General features: G+C 48.0%; 1 protein-coding gene across 5 annotated transcripts in view; it reads right to left on the bottom strand.

Annotated features, from left to right (window-relative positions):
* Tenm2 (teneurin transmembrane protein 2) overlaps positions 1-25,174 on the bottom strand; it is a 634,115-nt gene that overhangs the window by 562,592 nt on the left and 46,349 nt on the right. For 4 of the 5 annotated variants that reach the window (XM_042670217.1, XM_042670219.1, XM_042670220.1 and 1 more), the window contains exon 2: positions 16,085-16,360. In XM_042670217.1, the coding sequence (XP_042526151.1) occupies positions 16,085-16,360 (276 nt within the window). Of the gene's footprint in view, positions 1-15,548; positions 15,557-16,084; positions 16,361-25,174 lie in introns of all 5 variants that reach the window. The other variant, XM_042670218.1, reaches the window with a different exon arrangement.

Here is a 25,174-nt window from a genome sequence, read left to right as displayed (position 1 = left end):
AGAGGCTGAGAACTAAGGATCTAGGTTCAAAGCCAGCCCAGGCAGGAAAGTCTGTGCAACTCTGATCTCTAAATTAACCAGTAAAAAGCCAGAAGCGGGGGTGTGGTTCAGATGGTAGAGCACCACACTTAAGCAAAAAAAAAAAAAAAAAAGGGATAATAAAAGCCCCAATACTGCACACACACACACACACACACACACACACACAATGTCCACAATTACTATGGATATATTAAGATAATATTTTTAATAGCCAAAATTCAAAACCACAGACACAGACACACAAACATAGTCACACACAGACATAGTCTCTCTCTCTCTCTCTCTCATACACACACACACACACACACACACACACACACACACTTTCTCAGCAGATAAATCTTTGAGGAAAGAAACTAGACCCATAACCAAATCCATTCTCCCTTGCTCCTTGTAAAGGGTTTACTTCAAATCCACCCAAAGCTGCACAATTTGGAGCTTTTAGGCCTTCTATATGAGCTTTAAGCATATGCTCCTTTTATAAAACTCTCGGAGGACTACAGAGAGAGCCCCAAATTAACTTGCAGGATCGCCCTGCATCTCCGCATTATCTAACATGGTCACCCCAGGGTGGATTAGACAACAAGGTTGTGAGTCTCACAGTTCAGATACTGCCAGTTCCACCGCCAGCTCTTCAGAACCTGCTTAAGCCACAGAACGTTTGTGTTTTCAAATTCCTTCCGCTTGGAGAACAAAGGGTGTTAAAATGCTCAGGGCGATTTACCAAGAGTTGGTTGAACGCTAGGAGCTGTGGTGTGCCTTGGGCCTCTCATGATAGCCCAGGCAACAGGCATTGAAATATAGTTCCCTTGCCTCATGGGATGAGGGAGGGAGGGAAGGAGAGAGGGAAGGAGGGAGGAAGGAAGGAAGGAAAGACAGAGAAGAAGGAGGGACAGGAAAGGAAGGAGGGAGGGAGGGAAGGAGGAAGAGAAGAAGGAAGGAAGGAAGGAAGGAAGGAAAGGGAGGAAGGAGGGACAGGAAAGGAAGGAGGGAGGGAGAAAGGAAGGAAGGCAGGCGAGGAGAAGAGAGGAGAGAGAGAGAGAAAGAGAAAAAGAGAGATATGGGAAAGCAGAGAGTATGAGATGGGAGACAAATCTGCTTCTCAGTCAGCAGCCATCTCTGCCTGGCTCTTGCTGTCTGTCTCTAAACATCACCTCCATCCACACTTGACCACACTCACGTTTGTGTCTGCATGTTCGTGGACGCCTTAAATCCACACACGCTTGGAGTCGCAAAACCACGCGCGTTCTGCTGAGCGTAAGCCATTTGTCAAGGGTGACTGTCTCAGCCCACGCTTATGCATTGACGGCTGGGTACAGAGCCGAAGGACGATGTTGAGGTCAGGTCGTGCACACACTGACATGATCCTCACTACAGCCCGTCCCTGTGGGTGTCTGTCACATTTCCTTTGGTCCTTTTACCGGTGATGAAAAAGGATTTCCCGGAAAGTTGGAGAACTTGGCCAGCGACCCAGCTTTTAAATGAAAGACGTGGGATACCAACTCAGGTCTGTCTGGATCCCAAATCTAAGCTTTAACATTGTCTTTTATTAAAAAAAAAAAAAAAAAGATAGCGCTGCTAATGTTGTCTTATTTTACAGGGATTATAAAAGAGCTGTCGGGCTGTATGACATGTTCTATTAAGGAATCCAGGAAAAGAAGCCAGGGTCACGGACTAAGGAAAGTGTACGCGTCCCCATTTCTGATTTCTTCTCTACCATTAGAGCACCAACAAGACCAGGAAAGCTACACGGGGAAAGGGTAAACAGCACTACACCACAAAGGACCAGAGAAAGGAAATTTGTCCGTGAGGACTCCGTCCTATGCTGTTTATCAACTGTTGGATATCAATGTCCCCCCGTTCCCTTCTCCTCCCCTGTGTTACTTCTATGATCGCATTTCTAAGTGCCTAGTTAACATCTTTATACTGAAATCCAAGAAAAATCTCCACTCAATAGTTCCCTGCTAGAGTTCCCTTCCTGTCTCGGCTCTGTGCTGGTCATCATCGGCTAGCTTAGGCGTCCACTTGTACCTCCCTGAATCCAGTGCTGGGCACTCAGGTCATTCGCTGACTGAAGCCTCATACATTTCCACATCACTGTCTCCAGTGCTGCAAAGGCTCGCAAATAGCCTTCTAATTCCTCTCTCAGCTGCCAGTCTGATTCCTCCCCACCCCATTAGAGATCCTGAAGGTAAACGGAATCAGGATCTTGCTTCACGAATAACCTCTGGTGAAGCGTTTGCTGGTGAAGCTGCAATTCTTTTCCACGCACGCGATCTGAAGCTCAGCTTGAAGCTGAACTAGGGTGAGCTTCGCGCTGTCCTTCTCTCCCACCCACGAACTCTTATTCTCTCTGAACTTTACCGCTCTGAACTTGCCACATACCCATTCCTCCCCCACCCCAGAAGGAGGAGCCAATTTTTCTCTTTCTATCCAAACAGTAACCACACTGGGCCATCCTCTATCATATGACCATACACAGAGTTGTGTCCACTCTAGGCGGAGACCAGGCCACTGATCTTATTCCCAATATTTCAGGGACCTCTGCTTCCCCAAATGGGGAAATTTGGATTGTGACTTTCCACCTCCCAAAGACTGGTGTGTGCGTGCACATGCGTGTGACAGAGCGGAGCCTTAGCACCGGACACGCTCACTGCACAAGAATGTACTTAATGACTTCTCTTCGGTGCTATTCTCTGTCCTTCCACCACGCAGATTCCCTCCTAGGATGGGAGAGATGGGAGGCGAGGATTCTGGGAAATGTATCTCTGTACCACCAGCTCTCAGCATGGAGAAAGTACTCAACAAAAGTTAGATGACTTGCGTTTGGATTGAAGGATGCTGCCGGCTGCTCCCAGGCAGCGCTGGAGATGATGATGAGCTCCTTTGCTCTTGTGTTCCCCCCTCTGCTGTGTCCCCCACCCCATCCTGGCTCCGTTACTGGTGTTGATCCCTTCCCTAACTATTTCTTTTTTTTAATCATCAGCTCTGCAAGTCTGCCTGGCTGCAGCTGGATATTTACTGGATGAGACTTCTTAATTAATATTTAACTCCTTTCCCTTGAAGAACAAAATAAAAGCAAAAAAAAAAAAAAAAAAGAGCTCACCTTCTAGAATTCCTGTTTGATATACAGAGCAGACCTCCTGCTTGTGACAGCTTCCCAGAAAGCGGAGGTAAGTGAAAATGATCTAATCCCTTCGCCTACCCTGCCAGATCAATGCCAGGATTTACATTTCCTGCCCCAGGACCCCACGGCCCCAGGGTTATGATGGAGACGTCGAAATCGTGTTTAATGACTTGCCGGGGATGAATCTACAAACGTGAAAGGCAGCCCGCGCTGATTGAATATGACAACGAAGAAAATTACTTTAAAACAATAACCTATGAAAATAATCAGGGCATACCACGTGCCTAGCAGTCTGCCAAGGGCTTGCGATGTCTCTCCTTCTGCGTGACTCACGGACAAAATAAGAAGGGCAGGCGATGGTGAGTGTGGCCATTTCACAGATGGAGAAAGTGGGACGTGGAAAGTCTAGTGCTTCGTGAGCCACGTCCTCAGGTGGGCAGACGGAGGAGCTAAGACTCCGTGGCCCAGCTGACTGTAGACTCAGTCTTTGGGTGGATCAGCTGCGCCCGACTTTTGTACTTAGTTACAAGGCTGATGCCAGAGAGATGAGCACTGAGGCTTTGACCAAATGCTTAGTGGCAAAGCTGGGACAAGAACCCAGGTCTCCAGTATTTTCCCCCCAAAGCCTTCCAGCAGTGTATATGTTCTGTCTTCATCATACCCTTGACCAGTCTTCATGGGAACAAACTAGAAGCAGAAGGAAGTTCCTCAGTCTGGGGAGTAGAGTCCAGGTAGGGAAGGGAATACAATTGGAAATCACGAATGACCACCCAAAATGGATTCTAGAGCACATGACCTTCACGTGTGTTTGATTGATTCCCGTTTCAAAGACACACTGGATTACAATCACATATGAAACTCACATTTTTTTTTTATGCCAGGACTATGGCTTTGAACTCAGGGCCTGGGCACCATTCTTTCACTTTCTCCATTCAAGGCTGGCGCTCTACCACTTGAGCCACAGCTCCAATTCCAGCTTTTGGCTGGTTAACTGGAGACAAGAATCTCATGGACATTCATCCTCAGGCTAGCTCCCAAGCATGATCCTCACATCTTAGCTACCCCAGTAGCTGGGATGACAGGTGTGAGCCACCAGCGCTAAGAGTTTGCTCCAGTCCTTTCTTTCCTCCTCTCTGTCCATCATTGTCCCTACTGTGTTGCTGTTTTTTTTTTCTATGTGGGCCACTGCCCAGGTCTCTCTTCCAGGGCCCCTTCTGCACCATTTCACAACTGTCCGAGTGGCCTTGCTATGCGGTGCACTCCGTCCACAAGCCCCTGGTCCCGTGCCCTCTCTGTGGTCACCGTACTTCACCTAACAATCCTCTTAATTGCTCCTCGGTAACGCTTCCTCTACTTTATCAGATCAGCTCCCAAACGCTGCCATCCACCTTTGTTTATCCTATCTCCAAGAGGCATCTGAAACCCTCTGTGCATCTGTGGTCATCCGGCTACAGGGGTCTTGGCTACAAGGCACAGGAAGGCTATGGAGGAATCAAAACAGGAAGAGATTGCAAGTGGAAGTCTCCCCCACACGGGGCCCGTGATCTCAGAGGAAATGGAGAATCTCAGATCATTCTTTCACTGGGGAGATGACGGGAAGGCAGGTGCAGAGACAGTTCGGGAAAAGGACAAGGGACTCAAGAGGCATGAGAAGGAGACTGGGCGCTCCCCGGAAAAGAAAACAACAAGGAGCCCAAAGAAAACGATAAGGAGCCCACTTGAGAAGGAACTGCAAATATATTTAGGTTGGAAGTGGGAGCAGGGGCTGAGCACATAAAATCGGACTAGATTATGGAGAGTCTAAAATACCACAGTGGGGCAGATTAAGGTGATTTGTATACTTCCTGCCTTCCCAGAGTGCCTTGCTGTAAGCAGCCATAAATGTACATGAGCGGAAACGGAAGACAACTTGTACTCGGTTAATTGTTGCGTATTTCACCGGGGACTCCTGGCTCTCCGGGCACAAAAGGATACCACACAATGTACAGGGCTGTTGGGTTTTTTTTTTTCCTGCTCTTCCCCCAGCCCCACATAACATCAATTATTAAGCAACACTGTATATTAGCCCAGTCGTAGTGTATTATAATAGTAATTGCTTCCACAGGATTATTTTCAGGGTAGTTCTCTTATGTGTGGAGATATTTATCATACAGGCAGAACTACCTATTTTGTTAAAAAAAAAAAAACAAACTAGTATGCCTACCACTGGGTTTGTGATTGCTAACCTACTTGAGTCACAGGCGCCACGCGTAGAGGAAGTTTTAAGGGTATTTAGTGCACCGTTTGCTCAGCTCTGTCTTCTCCAGGTACCTTGAAGATTATCTTAGTAGATGTGAATTTCCTCTCATCACGCAGGATGCAACTCTATCCTTGCTTGTTTATCATGAAACGAAGTTCTATGAGATGAAGTTCTACATTCTGAGGACTCCATAAGCTGTGGTGCTTAACCCAGAAAAAGCGAAAACTCGGCTTAGACAGAGCGAACTTTCCTTCTTTTGGCTAATGCAACCATGTTCAGTGACTTCCAGGTAGCTAACTAATGAACTATACCCCTCCCCTCCCTCTTTCCTTCCCCCTCCTTCTGTTCCCTTCTGTCCCTCCTTCTCTCCTTCCTTTCCTCTTCCTTGCTTGTTGCCTCTTTCTCTCCTCTCTCCCCTTAGCTCCCCTTCTCTCCCTCCTCTTCTCCCTGATCATAGATAGAATGTTCCACCCTATAGAACAAAAGTCACTGGCTTTTGGAAGGATGGCCACGTGTCTTTCACACCTGTAAAGGAATGTGTGTGATCACATCTGCACAGATCCCACAGCTCCACCGAACACAGGTGTCAGTCTCCACGTCACGAAGAGCGAACACAAACTAAAAAGGGAAAGGAGAGACCGCAAGAAGGATCGTAAGTCACAAGACGCAAGACGCACAGGTGCGGGGAACACCCAGCGCCTCCCCTGGAGGAAAGGAACTGAGGACGGGGAAGCAAGCCTTTGCGTCTGTCACCGGGAGAGACGCTCAGGCCCGTGTCCTGGGATGCCCTCCGCAGGAAGCCAGGTTCTCACACCACATCGGCGCGGGAAGCAGCGGTCCTGTGAGGGCAGGGGTTGAGAAAGGGTTACAATTGTGCGACTGGCCACGGTCTAAAACGCTGGTCGGAATGTATCCTAGGAAAAGGGTCGGCGATGGGCTTGGGAATTTCACCCCGTGGCTTCTGTTCATCACACCACTTTGATACCGCACCTAAAATACGAATGAGTCAAGGGTTCAATGAGGGGAAACTGAGGAAATGCATTCAGCGAAAGGAACAGTGGGCACCACTAAATACGATAAAATATGAATGCCACAGGGAATGATTAGAGTATATTTCCTGGATGGTTTTTCTTCCCTCTCAGCCAACACTGCTTCTCATTTTGGGTGTCTACCAGTTCAAACTCTAGGGTGCATGTACACACACACACGCAGGGGCTCTATGTACTTCGGCCAGAAAGGATTTGTAGGCATGATTCCCTGATCAAATGCACACTGGGCAGCTCACCCCGGGGGGACTTGGGTCAGATGTGAAGTCCTCAGGGTGAAACACAAACATTCTCTGTCATCTGGCTATCCCACAGCTATTGATATGGCCCTACCACTAGCCAATAAAATCACTAGGTTCTAATTAGTGTGCTTGGATTTTAAGATCTCTGAAAGACTCTGTCTCCTGTGGGTGGTGGGGTGGGAATCACAATTACTGTTACCCCAATTCCCCCAGTTCCTCCTATCACCCCAACCTGGCTTTTGTTATTGGGGGTACTCATCATGGCATTTCTAACCCATGCAAGTCCTCACACCTAGATGGAAATAAAACCTTGCCATGTGTATTTCTCATGGCTTCTATTGAACACAGGAACAGTCTATCTAGCAAAAGTGAACATGAATGGGGAATTCAGAGGAAAACTTGAGTCCTACAGAAAAAAAAAAAGTTAAGACGTGATCAAACCAGACGGCCATGAACCGCAAAGAAGACATTTGAACTGCTTGCTGCAAGATAATGGATCAGCCAGACATTGCGAGGGGAGACTGGCTGCTTAGTCTTCATCTCCTGGGAAATAAAATGTCTAAAACAATAGTCCCAGCATTCTGTCATCCACCTGCAACTCTATAAAGATTTCAGACACACTTTCAATGTATACATTTCCACACTTGTGTAATCTGCTGTAAGTGATGCGCATTTAGCAAAATAGGATGTATGTCATGAAACATACTTAATATTGAAACTGTAAAGGATACATGTATTGATGGATGTATATTCACATATACACACACACACATATGGATAGAAGTCGGAATCTTCCTTTCTGTATTCCAGTGAGACTCAAACCATGTCTGTGCTACCCAAGCCATCGTTTGGAGGCTTGATCTCCTCTTATTTTAAGATACGAAAGACATTAGCTCACGATGAAGTAATTGGAGCACTAGTTATATTCAGGGTGGGATGCAAAAGGCAGGAAAGAAGAGATGGGGTTTGGAAGGGCAGGGGGAGGGGAGGGTGACATGGAAGATCTTATCGTCTATTGCAAAGAAATCGTCAGACTCCCTACCAGGTCAAATATTATTTCCTTGACAGACTGAAACTGAGTTAGAGTTCCCTTGGGGTAAAGCTGTTAGGCAAGTCTTGAGAGGAAATGTGCTCTTTGACGTGGATTCTGACCTGCGTGGCGGGGTGGCGTAACTGGTGATTTGAGGGTGTAAGGGGCAAACTCCTCTGGAGGACGGCCAAGAAAGTTCAAGTTAAACAACGGTGACCACAGATCTCCCTCCTCAGAATCTCACACACACACACACACACACACACACACACACACACACACACACAACAGTCATTAAGACACTCATCTATATTACCATCTCCTCAAACATGATCAACTTGAAGTTGTTGTTTTTCTTCTGTTCATATTGGTCATGGCTCTACCACTTTGAGCCACGGCGCCACTTCTGGTTTTCTGAGGGGTTCCTTGGAGATAAGAGTCTCATGGAATTTCCTGCCTGGCCTGGCTTCGAACCACGATCCTCAGATCTCAACCTCCTGAGTAGCTAGGATGACAGGTGTTTTGACATCCAGTCTTTTTAGAAGTCCAATAAGAGTCAAAGAGTCACCATAACTGCAGTTGCTATTCCTTTTTTCAACCAGTACTAAGTAAAAAGCAAAACACACCTTTAGTTCGCTTCATTCAATGTGTTCAAGTCACCAATGACCACTACCTTCTACACACACTACCTTCTACACTACCTTCTATTGGTATTGCTGCCAAACATCCTCTCAGATTAGTGAGCACGTGATAGCTCTCTCCTCACCTGAGGTGTACGCTCTAGAAATCATTCCTGATGTGTCTCTGGTTACTGAGCTCTTTCTCTGGGTGAGCAGGCACGCATTCCTGTTTAACACAAGCAGAAACACCACCCCACCGAGGTGTGGCTCCATTCCAGTCCCTGGAGGAGAGATCATCCTGGAAGCAAACCATTTCCCAACGAAGGTGGACAGCAATGTCAGCTTCCCTCCATCAACAACCAGCCTTGTCTTTCAATGATCTTTCCTCCTCCACAAATATGTGGGGCATCGGTTCCCTGGGACCCTGCCTCTCTATGGGTGGATGGTGGGTGGCTTGGAGAGGTCTGGTTTTGACTCCCCCGTTCCCAACCCCTCAGTGTGAACCATCTTCACCCCATGTCTTCCTCCTTGGGGACGTCGGAGGTCTTTGCAGATCTCTCTGTGTGTTCTCTCCCCTTGTCTCTGCTGATGCTCAGCCCATCAGATTCTGTAGACGTGTGCCGAACTCAATTCACACTAAGCTGTGGTTCACCCTTGGAAGAGCTCCCTCCTTGATTTCCCCACTCACGCCAAGTTGCTCACATTTTCAGAGTAGATCTCCTGCCCCCCAGTATTTTCACGTGGAGACAGCTTTCGGTATGTGCGTTCGATCAAAGATTCCCAACTTTTCATCTCTCAGTAGTGCGGGCTACCTACTTCAAGAAGACCGGGCTAGCAGATCACCCACCCTGCCACATAGAAGCAATTACTTCATTACTCTCCAAATTAAATGGATTTTCGTTTGAGGTAATTGTATCAGACCTGTTTAATTGCCTTCAAACTCTTTTTAGAATCTTGGCATAAGAACTTTCAACTCACTTTGTAGATGACTTAAACTTACAAAAAAAAAAGGAAGGAATATCACCTTAGCATGTGTCCAGTTACAAGCCAGCAGCCTCTACCTGCCTTCCTCTCATTTTTCAGTATTTCTGATCTGCTCTGAGTTGGCACATGGGTAAAAGCTGTTAACTCACATACAGACAAAGATTGAGTCAGATCTTAAGAATGGAGGGAGCGCAAGTTAAGTACAAGGAAATCTAGCATACCATCTAGGTCTTCTTATAATGTTTCCAGACCAGATTTGCCCAGAGAGAGCCTGGACCAGTATGGCTGAGACGTGTCCCCAAATAAAAGGTTCTGACTCTGACGATTTCTACTTTTACAATGTAGTAAATTATTTTTTTTTATAAAAAGATAGTGAGCAATTCAAACCATTCTGGGAGAGAGAGAGGAAGAGCAGGTGAGTGCAGCCGTCAGACTCAATGTACATAAGTGAGAATGGAGTTGGGTGGTGTGGGATGGGTGGTGGGTTTGAGAGATGGAGGAGGGCCCTGGAGAGGTAAGGGCGATCAAGATGCATTGATTGTCCTCACACACCGACTGCTGAACGGAAACCTCTTTGTTCAACTGCCATTATTACAACTATGACTGCCACTAATAACAGTAATCATGATGATGATGACAATGGTGGTGGTGGTGGTGGCAGTGATAATGGTGAACTCTCCATGTACTGGATTCAGCCTATGAAGTCTGAGTGTCTGAAATCTGAAGTGAGCTCCCTCAAACCTCTTCCATCTGTCAACTCCTTCAGTGATTTCAAACTGAGATTAGCGGGAAGAGGAACAGGAGGCACTAAAGAGTCTTAAGAATTACACCACAAGCACGTGCATCACACACACATTCACAAACCCAACTTCAGTTTCTAGTCAATTTACAGATCTATTGCTTAAAACGTTGCCCCTCTCTCTAATTGTGCTACCTTGCTAGGCCTCCCGTGTTCTCCTCCGACCCATTCCGATCTGATCCTATTTTCTATTCAAATTCACCCCGATTCCTTTAGTCTGCTAGAAATAACACTTATCTCAGCTTTAATCCATTTTGTTTATAACCCTAATATTTGATGCGCGGCGCATTTCTCCCATCTTTTAGACAAATCAAATCTGATCCTTGACAAACAACCACAGAGCAGAGTCCCGACGGAGGTAAGGGGCAGTTTCCTGATGGGAGACAAAACATTTGCACGCTGACTTGCTTGAGCCTGCACCCACTGTACTGAGAGTTGAAGTCCTGATATCAGGAGCTCGGCAGCTTAGAAAAGAAAAAAACTAAATGATTATCCACCAAACCCAATGTCTCCCCGAAGGCCTGGAGATTACACGTGTAATAATCAGGCTGGCCGGCCAGGAGTGAGGCTTAGCGCTTCCATTTATTTATTGTATTTATTGAATGGAGCCAGGGCTCCACCACCCCCGGGAACATTAACAAACATGAAAGCAACCACCGAAGGAAAGAAAGAGATATATAAATAAGGAAAAACCACGCCACTAAAGTTTATAACCTGGAACATGCAGCCCTGAACGGTACCGTGGAACGTTCCAGAATTTTTCTGTTCTGTGTTAAAGCGATGGAGGCGCAGCTCCACTCACCAGAACAACAAGGATTCCTAAACTCTCACACGGGGCATTTATAATACATCCGCCCCTCTTACTTCTTGCTCAGATTATTGTGCCATGTGAAACAGGTATAGTCCTAAATGTTTGCCTGTCTTTGTGCATTTTTATCAGCTGTGTTTAGGCATTGCAATTATTTTATGTTTCAGACTCCCATTAATAATCTGTTTTTTTTTTAAACCAAAAAACAACTCAGGATCCTTTATCAGTGTACAAGTTTGTCTGTACAAACAGGTCATTATTTCACTCAGAATAGACCGAGACTGACAACCTGTAAGATTTGTTCTTCTGTCCTTCGGATTTTCGACTCATATCGTACCTGATTTCACATGCTTCCTTGTATGTTTCTCTGATGAACTTACAAAAAAGCAAAAAGAAAAAGAAAGAACTGGAACTCCCCCCACCCCCAATCCCAATTTGAAATAACTGTTGCCAACATGAACGGAGAATGCATCACTTTGCATCGTTTTTGTTTTGTTTTTAAAGGCTTGAGACAATTATTTTCTCAGATTCTATGGAAAATTCTCTCTTCAGACAACTTCACTGGAAAAGCCATTATCCTAGGTCAAACACCCAAAACACAGTTGAACAGTGCTCTGTGCTCTCTTTTCTGTAGCTATTTCTTTTACTGTCTGACTCCTCCCTTTCCTTTGTGGTTATTTCTAATAAACAGAAGTGTGTGTGTGTGTGTGTGTGTGTGTGTGTGTGTGTGTGTGTGTGTGTGTTCTGGGGTGATATAATGAAGGAAAAAAGAGTAGGTTATAAAATACAAAATAAACGTACATAAATGCAAGCATAATAAAATAGGTGGAAGCCGAATCCATAGTAGTTCTTTTGTGCATTTACTTAAAGATCACTTAAATGATGAAGTTATTGGAGAGATGGTTTTTGAAGAGAAAGCAGAAAGACTTTAAGACCTTACTTCATATATATATATATGAATGGGATTCGGTTGGTGGTAGCAACCTAGGGTACTAAGGAAGACCAGGCTATCTCTCGGAGTTCGCTGCTCAGTCTAAGTTAACAAGCAGTTAGGACCTCACTCAGCATGAGGAAGCTTTGGTGGGAATTTCAGCCAATGAGGCCTCTCACCCTAATTGAACCTGTGTCTTAACACCAAGAACACTCCACACAGGTCCATCACGTGCCAGAACCAGCTTTCCCGGCCCATGAGTTTCGTGAAATGCAATAGAATTAACCCTCCATTTGTATTTTCAGACTCGAAGCACATCAGGAGAATTATAAATTTCCCAATTGACAACGGAGGGAAATGAATATTGTTCGTATTTACCTTGGGTGGAAAACAGAGAAGGCACGGGAAAGATAAATATTTGAAAGCTGCAAATGAGGCTAGATTTAGTTTTCTGCAATTTCTGCCATTCTATCCCGTGGCCAAGTTTATTTTCTTTGTCCTTTGTCTTTTTCCATTTTCTTTTTCGGTCTAGGTTGCCAATAAAAGAACTGAAACTTGAATTATAGTGGAAAAAAAATCTCAAGGATATTTTTAAGTCCTCCTGGTTTTTTTTTTTTTTTTTAAAAAAAAAGCACCTAAGGGAGTAAGGAACACATAGGCCAGGGTTTCTGTGCTTTTTCTTGCCTTCGAGGAAGACAAGAATAAATAGTGACTGTCCCATTTCCCCAGAACTCGGGTGAGGCAAAAAGAAGAAGAACATATTTTAAGCGGGACATTTATTACTGAAAAAAATAAATAGATAAAAGGGTGGGGGATATGATTCTAATTTGAAGGCGCAGGGGGGAAAGGCCCCTTTGTAGAGACTGCAGTTGAATTTCACTGAGCAAAAATCTGGCTTCACCCCTCCACGTGCACTGTCATTTCTCGGCCAAGCTCTCCTCAACTCCAAGACAGACAGACGGAAAGAACCTGGGAGGGGCTGGGAGCAGCTCCGCTTAAGGGGTTTATCTATTTAAAGCAAAACCAGCTCCGGCCAGCACAGCGCTAAGACAGAAGCCAGAGGGACACAGAGAAGGCCGGAGCTGTGAGCGTGGCCCAGCAGGAAATACAACAGATAAACAAAAATGGTGGGGCCGTGGAAGGTCTTCCCGGGGGTCAGGGTCACGGGCCCTGCAGACGCAGGGAGGAAGGCAGATGCACACTCGGGGTCTTGCCGAGTCGGGGGGGGGGGGGGGCTGATCACAGGCTTTCTGAACACTGGCTACACCCTGCATCCTGGAGAAGAGGAAGCCAGTTTCTGAGATCCGTCTTGGTTTCCTCACTACACCCGGGAGAATTCCAGTCAGATTTCTGAAGGGAGCTCTCCTCCAGGCATGGGGAACATTTACAAAAGAAAAGAAATGAATCTATGCACTCCAAGATCCCACCAGACAAGAGAAATAAGAACATAGATCCCCAGGGGGGGGGGGGGCGGTGGTGGGGGATTTCTTTTGTGACCACGCATCCTTAAACATCTAAAAGCCAACTGGAGAGCTCCGCGGTCTCCGAGCCCAGAGTCCCAGGCCTTCTCCTTCAGGAGAGCCGGCCGTAAAAGGTTATTGATCGGGTTCTGAAGGACACGGCTCTGGCCAGGAGGAAGCCGGCACCGGGTACAGGTGTGAGAAATTAACGAGGGCTTTGTGAGCACCCACGCCCGGGCGTGGGATGGGTGGGCGGGCAGGCGTCCATCTATATGGTAATACATTCCCGCACTTCATAAAACCAGTGATGTGAGGACGTATCGATCCCTCTGTGAGCTAAACAGAATTTGTCAGAAAGACCAAGGAGTCTGCTGAAGTTCGCATGCCTCTGTGCCTCACTCTTCACGATAAGAGCGTGTCAAATGTACTGTCTTTTTAGTTTCTCGTTGTTTCCGGCCAGAAAACGCTAGGAGGACATGCACCCGGTGTCTAATTTACCTATGTGGAATAGTGGCTAATTCCTCCAAGATAGGTGGACAGGAAAGAAATTCTACCTGGATGTTTAAAATATGTTGAGAATAACAGAAAGGGTAACACGGCTCAAGATGCATTGTACTCATTGTCTGACTTGTTGAACCCCTTTATATAACTACTTAATAGAAGAGTACAAAAAAAAAAAAGCATCGACCTAACAAACAGACCTATTAAACAAAAACTCCTCTGTACAGCTACTTAACTATAATGACTGACTGCCCCCCACCTAGATTGACCTCTGAGGCCCAAGGCCCTCACACTCTTAGTTGTATAGTGTATTTCTCTTTATGCAACTCCGGTTACCATAGAACCATCGTCTATCAAAACAAAATGATCAGGATTTTGCATATAAGGTTTCAGCTTCCATCCCTGTGCTGAAATTTATACAGACCGTCTTAAAGTGGAAAGCGCTCAGACACGACACTTCAAACGAGAGGGGAGAAAGGAGACCTCTGTTTATCAGACGTGCCATGAGGTGTAAAATTTCACCCCCCACAGCAGCAAGGCGATGGTTGGTTTTTGGCTCACTTGGATTCCATGCAAACCTCCTCTCCCAAGCTGCCTTTGTAAGGGACAGGTATAAATAACCGGAGGATGGGGATTCTATAAATCAGGGGAAAGAGCCCCAGATAGATGGTTTCCCATGTAGATGCAAGAAGGCCCTCCTGAGAGGTTTGCTAAAATGCCTGATGGGAAAGGGAGCCGTGAATTCTTAGGTCACAGATGCTGCTCTTCGTGAGTCAACCCAAAATGCATCCACTACAGTTGCATCTGACACTGATAGAGGTGGAGGAAAGACATGGGGAAATGGATCCAAGTCTTCATGGAAACTTCTCGGAGGAATTTCCTATGGAATAAGCACCCTGGAGTGTTCAAAGCGTCAAGTGTCAGCGTTTGGTTAAGGAGTCGGATGGGAATTCTGTGTCGAGCATGGATTTGGAGCCATTAGGAACCCATATCCCTTGTCCTGGCTACACAGCCAACTATTTCCAAATCAAAGACACATTGAAAGGTACCAGAGAGATGGCTTTGCAACTCTCTGCGACTTTCCCTGGCAAATGCATCCCCAACACAGTGGTGACATGAAATGCCACTTCGCTTACGTTTTTCGCATCCACCATAAACCGCCTTGCCTGTAGATTTCTTCTTTGCGTGCTTTTTCAATGAAAGAAGATACGAAGGCCGCTCTAGCAGAAGTTTGTAATATCCTAGACAAACCATTCTTAATTATCTGTAAACATTTGAATGATGATTCTTTTGAGCAAGCGGGCAATCTATGCTCACCGAGAACTGCAGCACACATGATACTTTCTTCCTAAATGAGCCGGACCTAACACAATGGATCTTTAAAAAAAAAAAAAAAAGTGCATAACTAAATGGAGTCCTGAATGGCTGGGAAACCCAGGAGTCAAAAGTTCATCTCTTTAAAGACGCGCTCAGACACCCTTCTACTTTTCTGCTTCACGATTAGGAGCATTTAATTTTTCAGCCTTTCAGGAGAAATCACCCACAAAGCTGGAGGCTGGAGTGGATGGTGTGGGAAGGGACTGGCCTGTCCCGGTACCCAGGGAAAGGGGATGCATCACAGAGCGTGTGGTGGGAAAAGTGGCTACGTGTCATGTTTAAACTCCAGAGCCTGGCGCACATTTGATCTTCAATACGGATGTGAGGCTTTGCTGCCTGAACGTGAAAGTCTAATATAAGGGAAGATTCTGAAAGAGATCATCACACTCACACACACACTAATAATAATAATAATAATAATAATAATAATAATAATAATAATAATAATAATAATGAATAGTAACCCAGGTGGCCGCTTGCTGGATAGAGAAATCAATACCAAGATCTAGAAACTCACAGAGAGAAGACGGTGTCTGATCGAGAACGTAGTGGACCTTGCTGCCTCTTTCGCCGTGTAATTCGCTTGCTAATAAGCCCCACCTGACCATCCCCAAACGCCCTGGGATTTCCACATTCTCTTCTGATTTCCCATGTGGCTGGAGGAGCACTGCCTTCCTCCCCTGGCCCCCCGCCCAGCACCCCCACACCCCCCACTTCTGGACCGGGGTAGACAAGGCCGAGGTAGGAGCCAACGACTGGTTGGATCCCATGTCCTTACGGAAGAACAAAACCACCACACAGAAAACCCACCACCCCACCGGGAGCGCGCAGCCCCGGCGCGGGGCCATCCCCGGGAACGTGGAAGAAGCGAGGCCTACCGTTCTCATCCTCTGACTTATTCTCATTGTCTGAGTCAGTCAGAGTCAGGGCGGAGTTCTCCCGACTGGACAGGCCGGAGCTGCGTCGGGACTTGAGCCCTCTCCCCCACAGTCTGATGGCGTGCTCAGGAGACATGCCGCCCTCCGTGTCCGAGTCCGCGTCCGAGCCTGTGCTCAGGGAGAAGCCCTGGTGGAGGATGCCCAGGTCGGAGCAGTAGGTACTTCGGTGAGGGGAGGGTTCACACATGCTCAGCTCCGCCAGGGTGAAGTTACTCCCTGCAGTGATAGCAACAGAGAAGGGGGAAGGGCGTGAGACGCGGTCCACAGGCCAGCGGCAGGCTCGCACGCACGCACGCGCGCACAAGCACACACACATGCACACATGCACACACACATGCACACACACGCACACAAGCGTGCGCACACATGCACACACATGCACACACGCGCGCACACATGCACACACGCACACACACACGCGCGCGCGCACACACATGCACACACGCGTGCGCGCACACACACACATGCACACACGCACACACATGCACACACACGCGCACACACACGCACACACATGCACACACGCACACACGCGTGCGCACACACACACATGCACACACACGCACGCACGCACATACACGCAGACACACACGCGCACGCACACACACGCGCGCGCACACTCATGCACACGCACACACATGCACACACGCGCACACACGCACACACACGTGCACACACACATGTACACACATGCACACGCACACATGCACACACACGCACACACGCGTGCGCACACGCACACACGCACCCATACACACACGTGCACATACACATGTACACACATGCACACGCACACATGCACACACATGCACACACGCACACATGTGTGCGCACACGCGCGCACACGCGCACACACGCACACATGCACGCACATGCATGCACACACGTACACGCAGACACACACATGCAGATACATGCACACAAACATGCACACACGCACACACACACGCACACACACATGCACACATGCGCATGCACACAGACATGCACACACACACACGCACACACACACATGCGCACACATACGCGCACACACGTGTACCCGCACACGCACACACGTGCACACACGCACACACACTTACACACACATGCACATGCAGACACACACGCACACACATGCACACACACATGCACACATGCGCGCGCACACAGACATGCACACACACACGCACACATGCACACACATGCGCACACACAAGCGCACACATGTGTACACGCACACGCACACACGTGCACACACACTTACACACACATGCACACGCAGACACACACACGCACACACACACTTACACACATGCACACGCAGACACACACATGCACACACACACATGCAGAGTCATGTCATTCTGCCGACATCAAGTCTTATCTTGCCCCCCATTGTCTCAGTCCTCTGTGGGCTGCCCTGCGGTGAGATCAGGTATTCACTTCAGGGCATAACCCTCCGCTTTCATGTGTGAGATTCTTTTTTGCCCCCCTTCTCCCCCCTTCATGTAGCTGACAGTAAAATGGGGGGGAAGCAAGGCCTGCTGTTAGGAGGCCGTCACGTTCGCTACTATTCACCGAGCACTTTGTGGGTGCTGTTTCTTAACGTGGGCGAAGAGTATCTTCCGAGCATCATGTGACCTTGGACGGAGGTGCAGAGAATCTAGGGGACGCGCCCCCTCCCACCGCACCGAACCTCGGTGGCGCCCCAAGCTTGCCTGTGATCGAGTCACAGGGCTTGACTCCCAGTGGGGGGGCCCCCCCGTGGGCCTGGCCACCGGAAACCGGGGGGAGGCGCTGGGGACCTGTGTGGTGAGTGTCGGAGCTCACCTCTCCCCTCAGCTGGCAAACCCGGGCATCTGGCCCTGTGACTCCTCCCAAGTTGGCCACAGTCGGCTGACACACTCCATCCTGCTCTCTCCAGTGAGTATGTACCAGGCGACCCGGGGCCGGCCAGGCAGAAGCCCAAAGGAGGCAGCAGAGCTAGTCCTTTGGTTTCTGAAGCACATCAGAGAGGGGCTCTTCAAGCCTGGCACTGGCGGCTCACACCTGGAATCCCAGCAACTCCGGAGGCTGAGATCTGAGGATCGCAGTTCAAAGCCAGCCGCTCTGGTGGGGTAAGGGGGAGGGATTGGGGGAGTCCAGGAGACTCTTCTCTCCAATGAACGGGAAGTAGAGCTGTGGCTCCAAGTGGCAGAGTGCTAGCCTCAAGCACAAAAGCTCAGGAAACAGTGCTCAGGCCCTGAGTTCAAGCCCCATGACTAACAAAACATGATCAGTCAATAAAAGCGTGTGTGTAATGGGGACTGGTCAGATGAGCAGTGAAAATGGAAGCTCACGAGGGACAGGTGTGTAAGGGCACATCTACTCCGGGGTCGAGGGTCACAAAGCGAGGAGGCGCTTGCTGGCTCTGTGCCCTCGACGTGGTATATGTGGTACACCGGATGGGTGCGTACCGAGCTCTGAACGTGGCCTGTGCCGGGTACTGTGTGGGTGCTTACTGAGCCCTCCCTGGGCACGTGTTGGGCATGGGGTGGGTTCCAGGCTTTATCTTGCCCGGAGGTGGGTGAGGGGTTGCTGGACCTAGAGAGGGGACAGGGGTGCGGCCCGGAAGGCCGTGGACGGGCAGGTGGTAGAGTCAGACCCCGCACCCGTGCTCTCTCCCCCATCCCACGCGAACACCAACCTGGCAACGGTGTGTTTGCACATTAAATGCGGCGTGAACAGCTCCAGGGACAGATATTTCCAGGCTTCGGTGCAAATTAGCATTGTGGAGGTGGAGATGCATCCGCCCCCGCCCCTCCCGCCAGGCCGGCCCTCCCCCTCCCAGGTGTATGGATTACATTGGGGCCGCTCTCTGTCAAACTCCTGACGTCGGTCCACACGCAGGTGTCATTGTTTCCCAGCCCTTGGCTCTAGAAGACAGCCAGCAGCCATCCGCAGACACTTAGCCTGGCTCTAGTGTGTGACAGTCACGCGACATGTGATTTACCATGTTAGTCGCATCAGCTTACTTGACTATGCACATGGCGGAGTGAGACTCATTCGTTTGGGAACTGGCCCAAACCCAGATGCCCATTGGCATGGGGAAACCCTCCTCTATCCGCTACCTGCAGGGACCGAGGGGTTACTCTCTGCCCATGGTGTGGAACTGAAGGCTGGGTATTCCCTGTTCTGGAATTCTCTACCTAGGAGCCATCGCTCCCAGCGGACATCTCAGGCAGCGTTTTAGTTTTATTTTTTATATAAATTAAAGAGCGTCCACTTTTTATTTTCTCATAGTGTACATTCATAATGACTGAAGTGCAGACTTTAATCTCATAATCTGCAAGACGAAAGGTTAGGAGTTGATCATTTTTATCTGTCACGACAAGACCTTTCTTAGCCGGGCGCCGGTGGCTCACGCCTGTCATCCTAGCAACTCAGGAGGCTGAGATCTGAGCATGGCGGTTCAAAGCCAGCCTGGGCAGGAAAGTCTGTGAGACTCTTATCTCCAATAAACTACTCAGCAAACTGGAAGTGGCGCTGTGGTTCAAGTGGTAGAGCGCTCGCCTTGAGCTGAAGAGCTGAGGGACAGCGCCCAGGCCCAGAGTTCAAGCCCCACGACCGACAACATCAACAACAACAAAGACCATTCTCTTGGTGTTGCTTTCCTGAAGCAGCCAGAAAACCTTGTGTGATATTCACGTTGTCTCGTCTGCTCAGGCTGTGACTATTCCGGGCTCCATTTTCCCTCCACAAATAAAACCAAGCCTACCACAACTACGCTTCCTCTTCCCTCCATCTCCAAAGGGCCTTCAGCCATCCAGTCCCATCTTAAGTAGGGTGCATTAGGTAACGAAGTAACTTTTCTTCTATGTTTTCTTCCTCTTACTGTCTAGCCTGAGGTTTTATGACTTTCTGGAGTTCACCAAAAGAGAGTTGTCTGAGCAAAAGATGCAGCAAGAGCATCCTGTGGTTGATTTGATCTGAGTGCTTGTGGTAAGAAGGAACAGTAGACCAGGACCACGAGAAGCCACGTCATACACATGATGTTCTCTCTTGGGTGACCAAATTTATTCTGATAAGAGCTTCTAGCTGGTAGTTCTTTTTTTTTTTTTTTTTTGGGTCCGGTCGTGGGGCCTGAACTCTGGGCCTGGGCACTGTCCCTCAGCTCTTCAGCTCAAGGCTAGCGCTCTACCACTTGAGCCACAGTGCCACTTCTGGCTTTTTTCTTTTTGCTTATGTAGTGCCGGGAATCGAACCCAGGGCCTCAGGCATGCAAGGCAAGCGCTCTACCACTGAGCCACCTTCCCAGCCCTCTAGCTGGTAGTTCTATGTGTTGTCACAGAAGACTTGAGATCACCACGGATCAGGAAAACTTTGCACGTGTTTGACAGAAACCACAGATGTTAGCAAGAGGGAAAAAAAAGTGTACTGGTAGGCTTTTGGCTTTGAGCCTGTAGCTTTCTCCCCACAAAAATGAGCAGGCAGCGTAAAGAAAATCACCCACTGCTACACCGGATTCACACACGGGCTTCCAGGACTGGAGATTTCTTTCCCTCCCAACGCCAAATCGTTTCCTCAGAAAAATTATCTGGTAGACTCCTCTCCATCTTGGAATAAGAACTGTCTTCCCAGTGCCATATCCTACCTCCCCCCCCTCCCCCCCGCCCATCCCCACAACTCTGTGTTTGGAATCTTTCTGTTTGCCTCCAACCCAAGAAGAGAGAACTTCATTTCCCACGGCCCCTGCCCAAGGTCCTGAACTAAGCCTCTTGGATTTGTGGCTTTACCATGGAAGCTGGTGAGCCGTGCACATGGGGACGCGGGAAGAGCAAACCCTGGCCGACCATTTATTAGCCCACTCAACAAATATTTATCATCCCAAGAGCCGCGCCAGGCGTCGGGAGGTAACCGTGAGCATTATTACAGAAATACAGCCTCGTTGAGAAACAGTCAAGAGGGCACAGAAATGAAGTACCGTCCATGCGGTTATCAGGGGAAGACAGGCATGGGACAGAGGCATGGAAAGTCCACCCTCCCAGCTGGCCCGCCTGGTGTCCAACTGGCCATGGGGGGCAGGGGAGGGGTAGACTGCTCCAGTCTGGAAGCAATGATGGCTACTTCCACTGGTTCTCAACCGCCTCCAAGTTTCAAGTTTCCCAATGTATTCTTCTGAATGTACGGATGTCAAGAAGAAATCAGGTTTTCAGGTGGGCCATATTACCACCTGTAATACACTTTTGCCCACAACAGCAAAGAACTGTACAGGTTTTTGTGTGTGTGTTTTTTTTTTTTTAATACCAGGTCACTTATTGTTTTGCACTTACTTTGCTCATTGATGGAAGACTTATTTTGCTCTAACTCATCTTGTGTAATTATGCCTTTATTAACCTCCATGGCAGCTTTGGATGGAAGAAAGAGACCAGTCATTCTGTGATGCTCAAAGCTTAAGATTTCTGGTGGAAAGCAGTCAATGCTTTATCCTTCCTTTAACTATCGCATAAGGAACATAGAAACGAGGCACAGTGTTTTGGAATCCGTACAGCACCTTTCCCCTCTAGCTGCCTCCTCTGCCTCTCCTAGGGCTGAAGGGACCGGCACCCCAAAGTCATTTCTTTCGCATATACCCTTGAGATCCATCTCCGGTAAGTGGTCCAATGGCTCCATAGAATGATTCAAAGATACAGGCGGTCTACTTAGGGATATGCGGTCTTAACGAAATCTACGGCATCCGCATCAGGAAATTTGAGTACGCTTTAAGGTATCGGGCAGAATGTTAATGTTGGTGATCAGAATAGGGAAGAGACGGTTGGGGAAAAACCACACCGCTGGGCAGACTTTTGATGTTACAGTTCCCTTTCCTTAGTTCAGCACCTCGGACCTATCCAGAACATCTCCACAGCTTGGATTAGGGAGAAATTTAGCTACAATATTAAGCCTTGCCCTTTGACCCGTTCATTCCCACCGGACACTCGAGTCCCAGGAAAGATATGTCCACGCGTCATGACCGTGGCTTTATTTTATAGGGTCTTTTTTTTCCCCCTCTTCTTCTTTTACCAACTTCTCACACTTTGAAATAACCTTTAACTAGGCGAAGCACATATGTAGCTAAGTCAGAATTATCATGTCATCATAATACCAGGGTGTACAAATAGCACTGAAAATGTCAGCATTTGAGCAGATTTTTCTAGTATGAGGGCAAGAAGATAAAAGTTAACGGGAGTACAGGGCGGAATGCAGAACAGAAAACTCTTATTATCTCCATGTTACCAGCTAAACTCCCTGAATGGCCAAGGAGTAATTTGACATGGAGAAGGGAAAACAGCCACACCACCAAAATAGTCACTAAGGACCACCTGGCAAGTGGAGCCGTCCACACTGTTGCTCACTCGTTTTCTACAAGCCTCTCTCCCGCATCCGTCTCTACATGGGCAGCTAAGCCATCAACCACTGTTAGCAGCAGAGAGAGAAAGAGACAATGCTGACGTGGAACTTGCCGGGGATGTGTGTACAACCGCAGATTCTCCAAAGGCTGGTAAACGTCACGAGCAGAGAGCTACCCGCATAACAAGCAAGGGTGCTGGATCCAAACAAAGCCCGGGAACCAGAGAAAACACAGGGGGCTTTGCAGGCACCGAGAGGAAACCTCTCCAAGACCATCTGAGCACGCTCTGGTTCAAGTGCTACAGGAGAGGACCCCACGTCCCTTCCCCCTGGCTGTACCCCAAATCCCTGGACATTACATAGGAAGCCACACAGTGTGCTTTGAATATAAAATCCCCCCCTCCACTCCAGATACACACATACAGGGACTCCTATGTTGAAGGACGGAGGCTTGCTCCCTGCCACTGGACTGCACGGGTGCTGATTTTGTCGGTGGACTGATGCAGTGAATTAATAGTGGAATGGGTCGTCGGCTAGGTATGACCTAATTGGGGAAAGTAGGTCGGCTGGGAGTGAGGCATTAAAGGATACGTATTCTAGCCTCTCTCTCTCTCTCTCTCCCTTTCCATTGAAACTTGAAAAGCATATGTGTATACATGTATACATATGTAGACATATATACATACTCTTGGCATTGAAGTGTATATCTTCTCTCTCTCACCCTGTCTCTATGCACAGGGGTGTGTGTGTGTATGTGTGTGTGTGTGCGTGTGTGTGTGTGCGTGTGTGTGCGTGCGTGCATGCGTGTGTGTGCGCGCATGCGTGCGTGTGTGTGTGCGTGTGTGTGTTGCGTGTGTGCGTGCGTGTGTGTGTCCGTGCGTGCGTGTGTGTGCGCGTGTGCATGTGTGTGTGCATGCATGTGTGCGTGCGCGTGCGTGCGTGTGCGTGCGTGCATGTGTGTGCGTGTGCGTGCATGTGTGTGCGTGCATGTGTGCGTGCACGTGCGTGTGTGTGCGTGCGTGTGTGTGTGTGTGCATGTGTGTGTGTGTGCATGTGTGTGTGTGCGTGTGCGTGCGTGCGTGTGTGCATGCATGTGTGTGTGTGCGTGTGCGTGCGTGCGTGTGTGTGTGCATGCGCGTGTGTGTGCGTGTGTGTGTGCGTGCGTGTGTGCGTGTGCGCGTGCGTGTGTGTGTGTGTGCATGCGCGTGTGTGTGTGTGTGTGTGCGTGTGTGCGTGTGTGCATGCATGTGTGTGTGTGTGTGTGTGTGTGTGTTCTCTTTCTCTCTGTCCTCCCTCCGCCCCCCAGCACTGAATATTATTTTACTCTCTTCTCTTCTTTCTCTTTCTGGGCACTGAAGTGTACATATCATCTCTCTCTCCTCTATCTGCACTGAAGTATGTGCGTATGTGTGTGTGAGGACTGCATTCTACATATTATCTCTCTCTCTTTTTATCCTTTCTCTTTCTTGGCATTGAAGTGTATATATTCTCTCCTTTCCTTCCTTCCCTCTCTCCCTCCCTCCCTCCTCCTTGTCTCTCTCTCTAGGCATTCAAGTGTACATATTACCCCCCAGCGGTGAGTTCCTTGCATTGTATTTCACCCCATGTATCCTAGATTTGGTGTTGGAAAAAAAATCCACCCATCAGACACAGTAATGGGAACAGACAGAAGAGGACCGGAGAGTTCTAGGCCAGTGTCATGGGAAGATGCGCTCCTCCACCCCCATGGATAAATCATGAAGACCACATGAAGCGGAGAACACGTCCTCTTCCCGAGGCCGAACGCCGCTCCTGACCCCCACCATGGGGCTGGTGGAGGCCACAAAGAGGCCGGACCTCTCCCCTGCCCTCTCTTCCCTATGACAGGCCAGGTGGGAGACTTCGCCATGCTTGCAAACAAGCATGGGTCTCTTTCCTTGAGCAAATGTTCAAGCCCATATTCCGAAGTCAGGAATAATAAATAGGGTCCCCAAAAATACTTTTGGAGGTGCTTGAGGAAAACGATCTCTATCAGTATGCAGGAGCTCCCTTGGATCATAACAACTGAAATAATTCAATCTGCGGTCTTCCGTCTCGTCAGATAGAATGTCAGCAAGGAAAGTATGGCAACTCTAAATAATGAAGTGTGCATTGTATTTCTTTTTGATTACCCAAATTACCTTAGCAATTTGGTTTTTTTTCATACTTAAAATAAATATTTTGAATTGAAACATTCAGTGATTATACCTATGTATGGACTACATAAAATAATCAGTCTCACACAATTACTAACATTGTCTAAAACATTGTTTTCATACAAATACAAACAACTATGCGTTGGAATGAGCAATCATCGCCATTTTGAAGCATCTGTTTAGGAATTCTAATGTTCCACGCTTACATTTACTAAAAAATTTCATGTAAACTCTCTCTTAATGCCCTTCTAAAGTTCATCTGCTTTTACACATTCAGATATTTTCTCAAATGTTGACAAAACTGTTCCCCAAAAGATCCCAGAGCTTAAAACTACAGAGTAGGTAGACATGTATTATTATTCATAAAAAATTTAAGCCAAATATTTAGACTTCAGGGAGTGTACTTTAAGAGGTATGATTTTTCCTTCCATGTGTTAATACCTAAAATGTATTTCTGTCATGTTTATAGAAGTTTACAGAAATGATTTTAATCCACACAGGTATC

This window comes from Dipodomys spectabilis, unplaced genomic scaffold (genome assembly GCF_019054845.1).
Source record: "Dipodomys spectabilis isolate Male_0828 unplaced genomic scaffold, ASM1905484v1 ptg000528l, whole genome shotgun sequence".
Taxonomy (NCBI): Eukaryota; Metazoa; Chordata; class Mammalia; order Rodentia; family Heteromyidae; genus Dipodomys; species Dipodomys spectabilis.
This window is presented reverse-complemented; position numbering and strand designations above follow the sequence as displayed.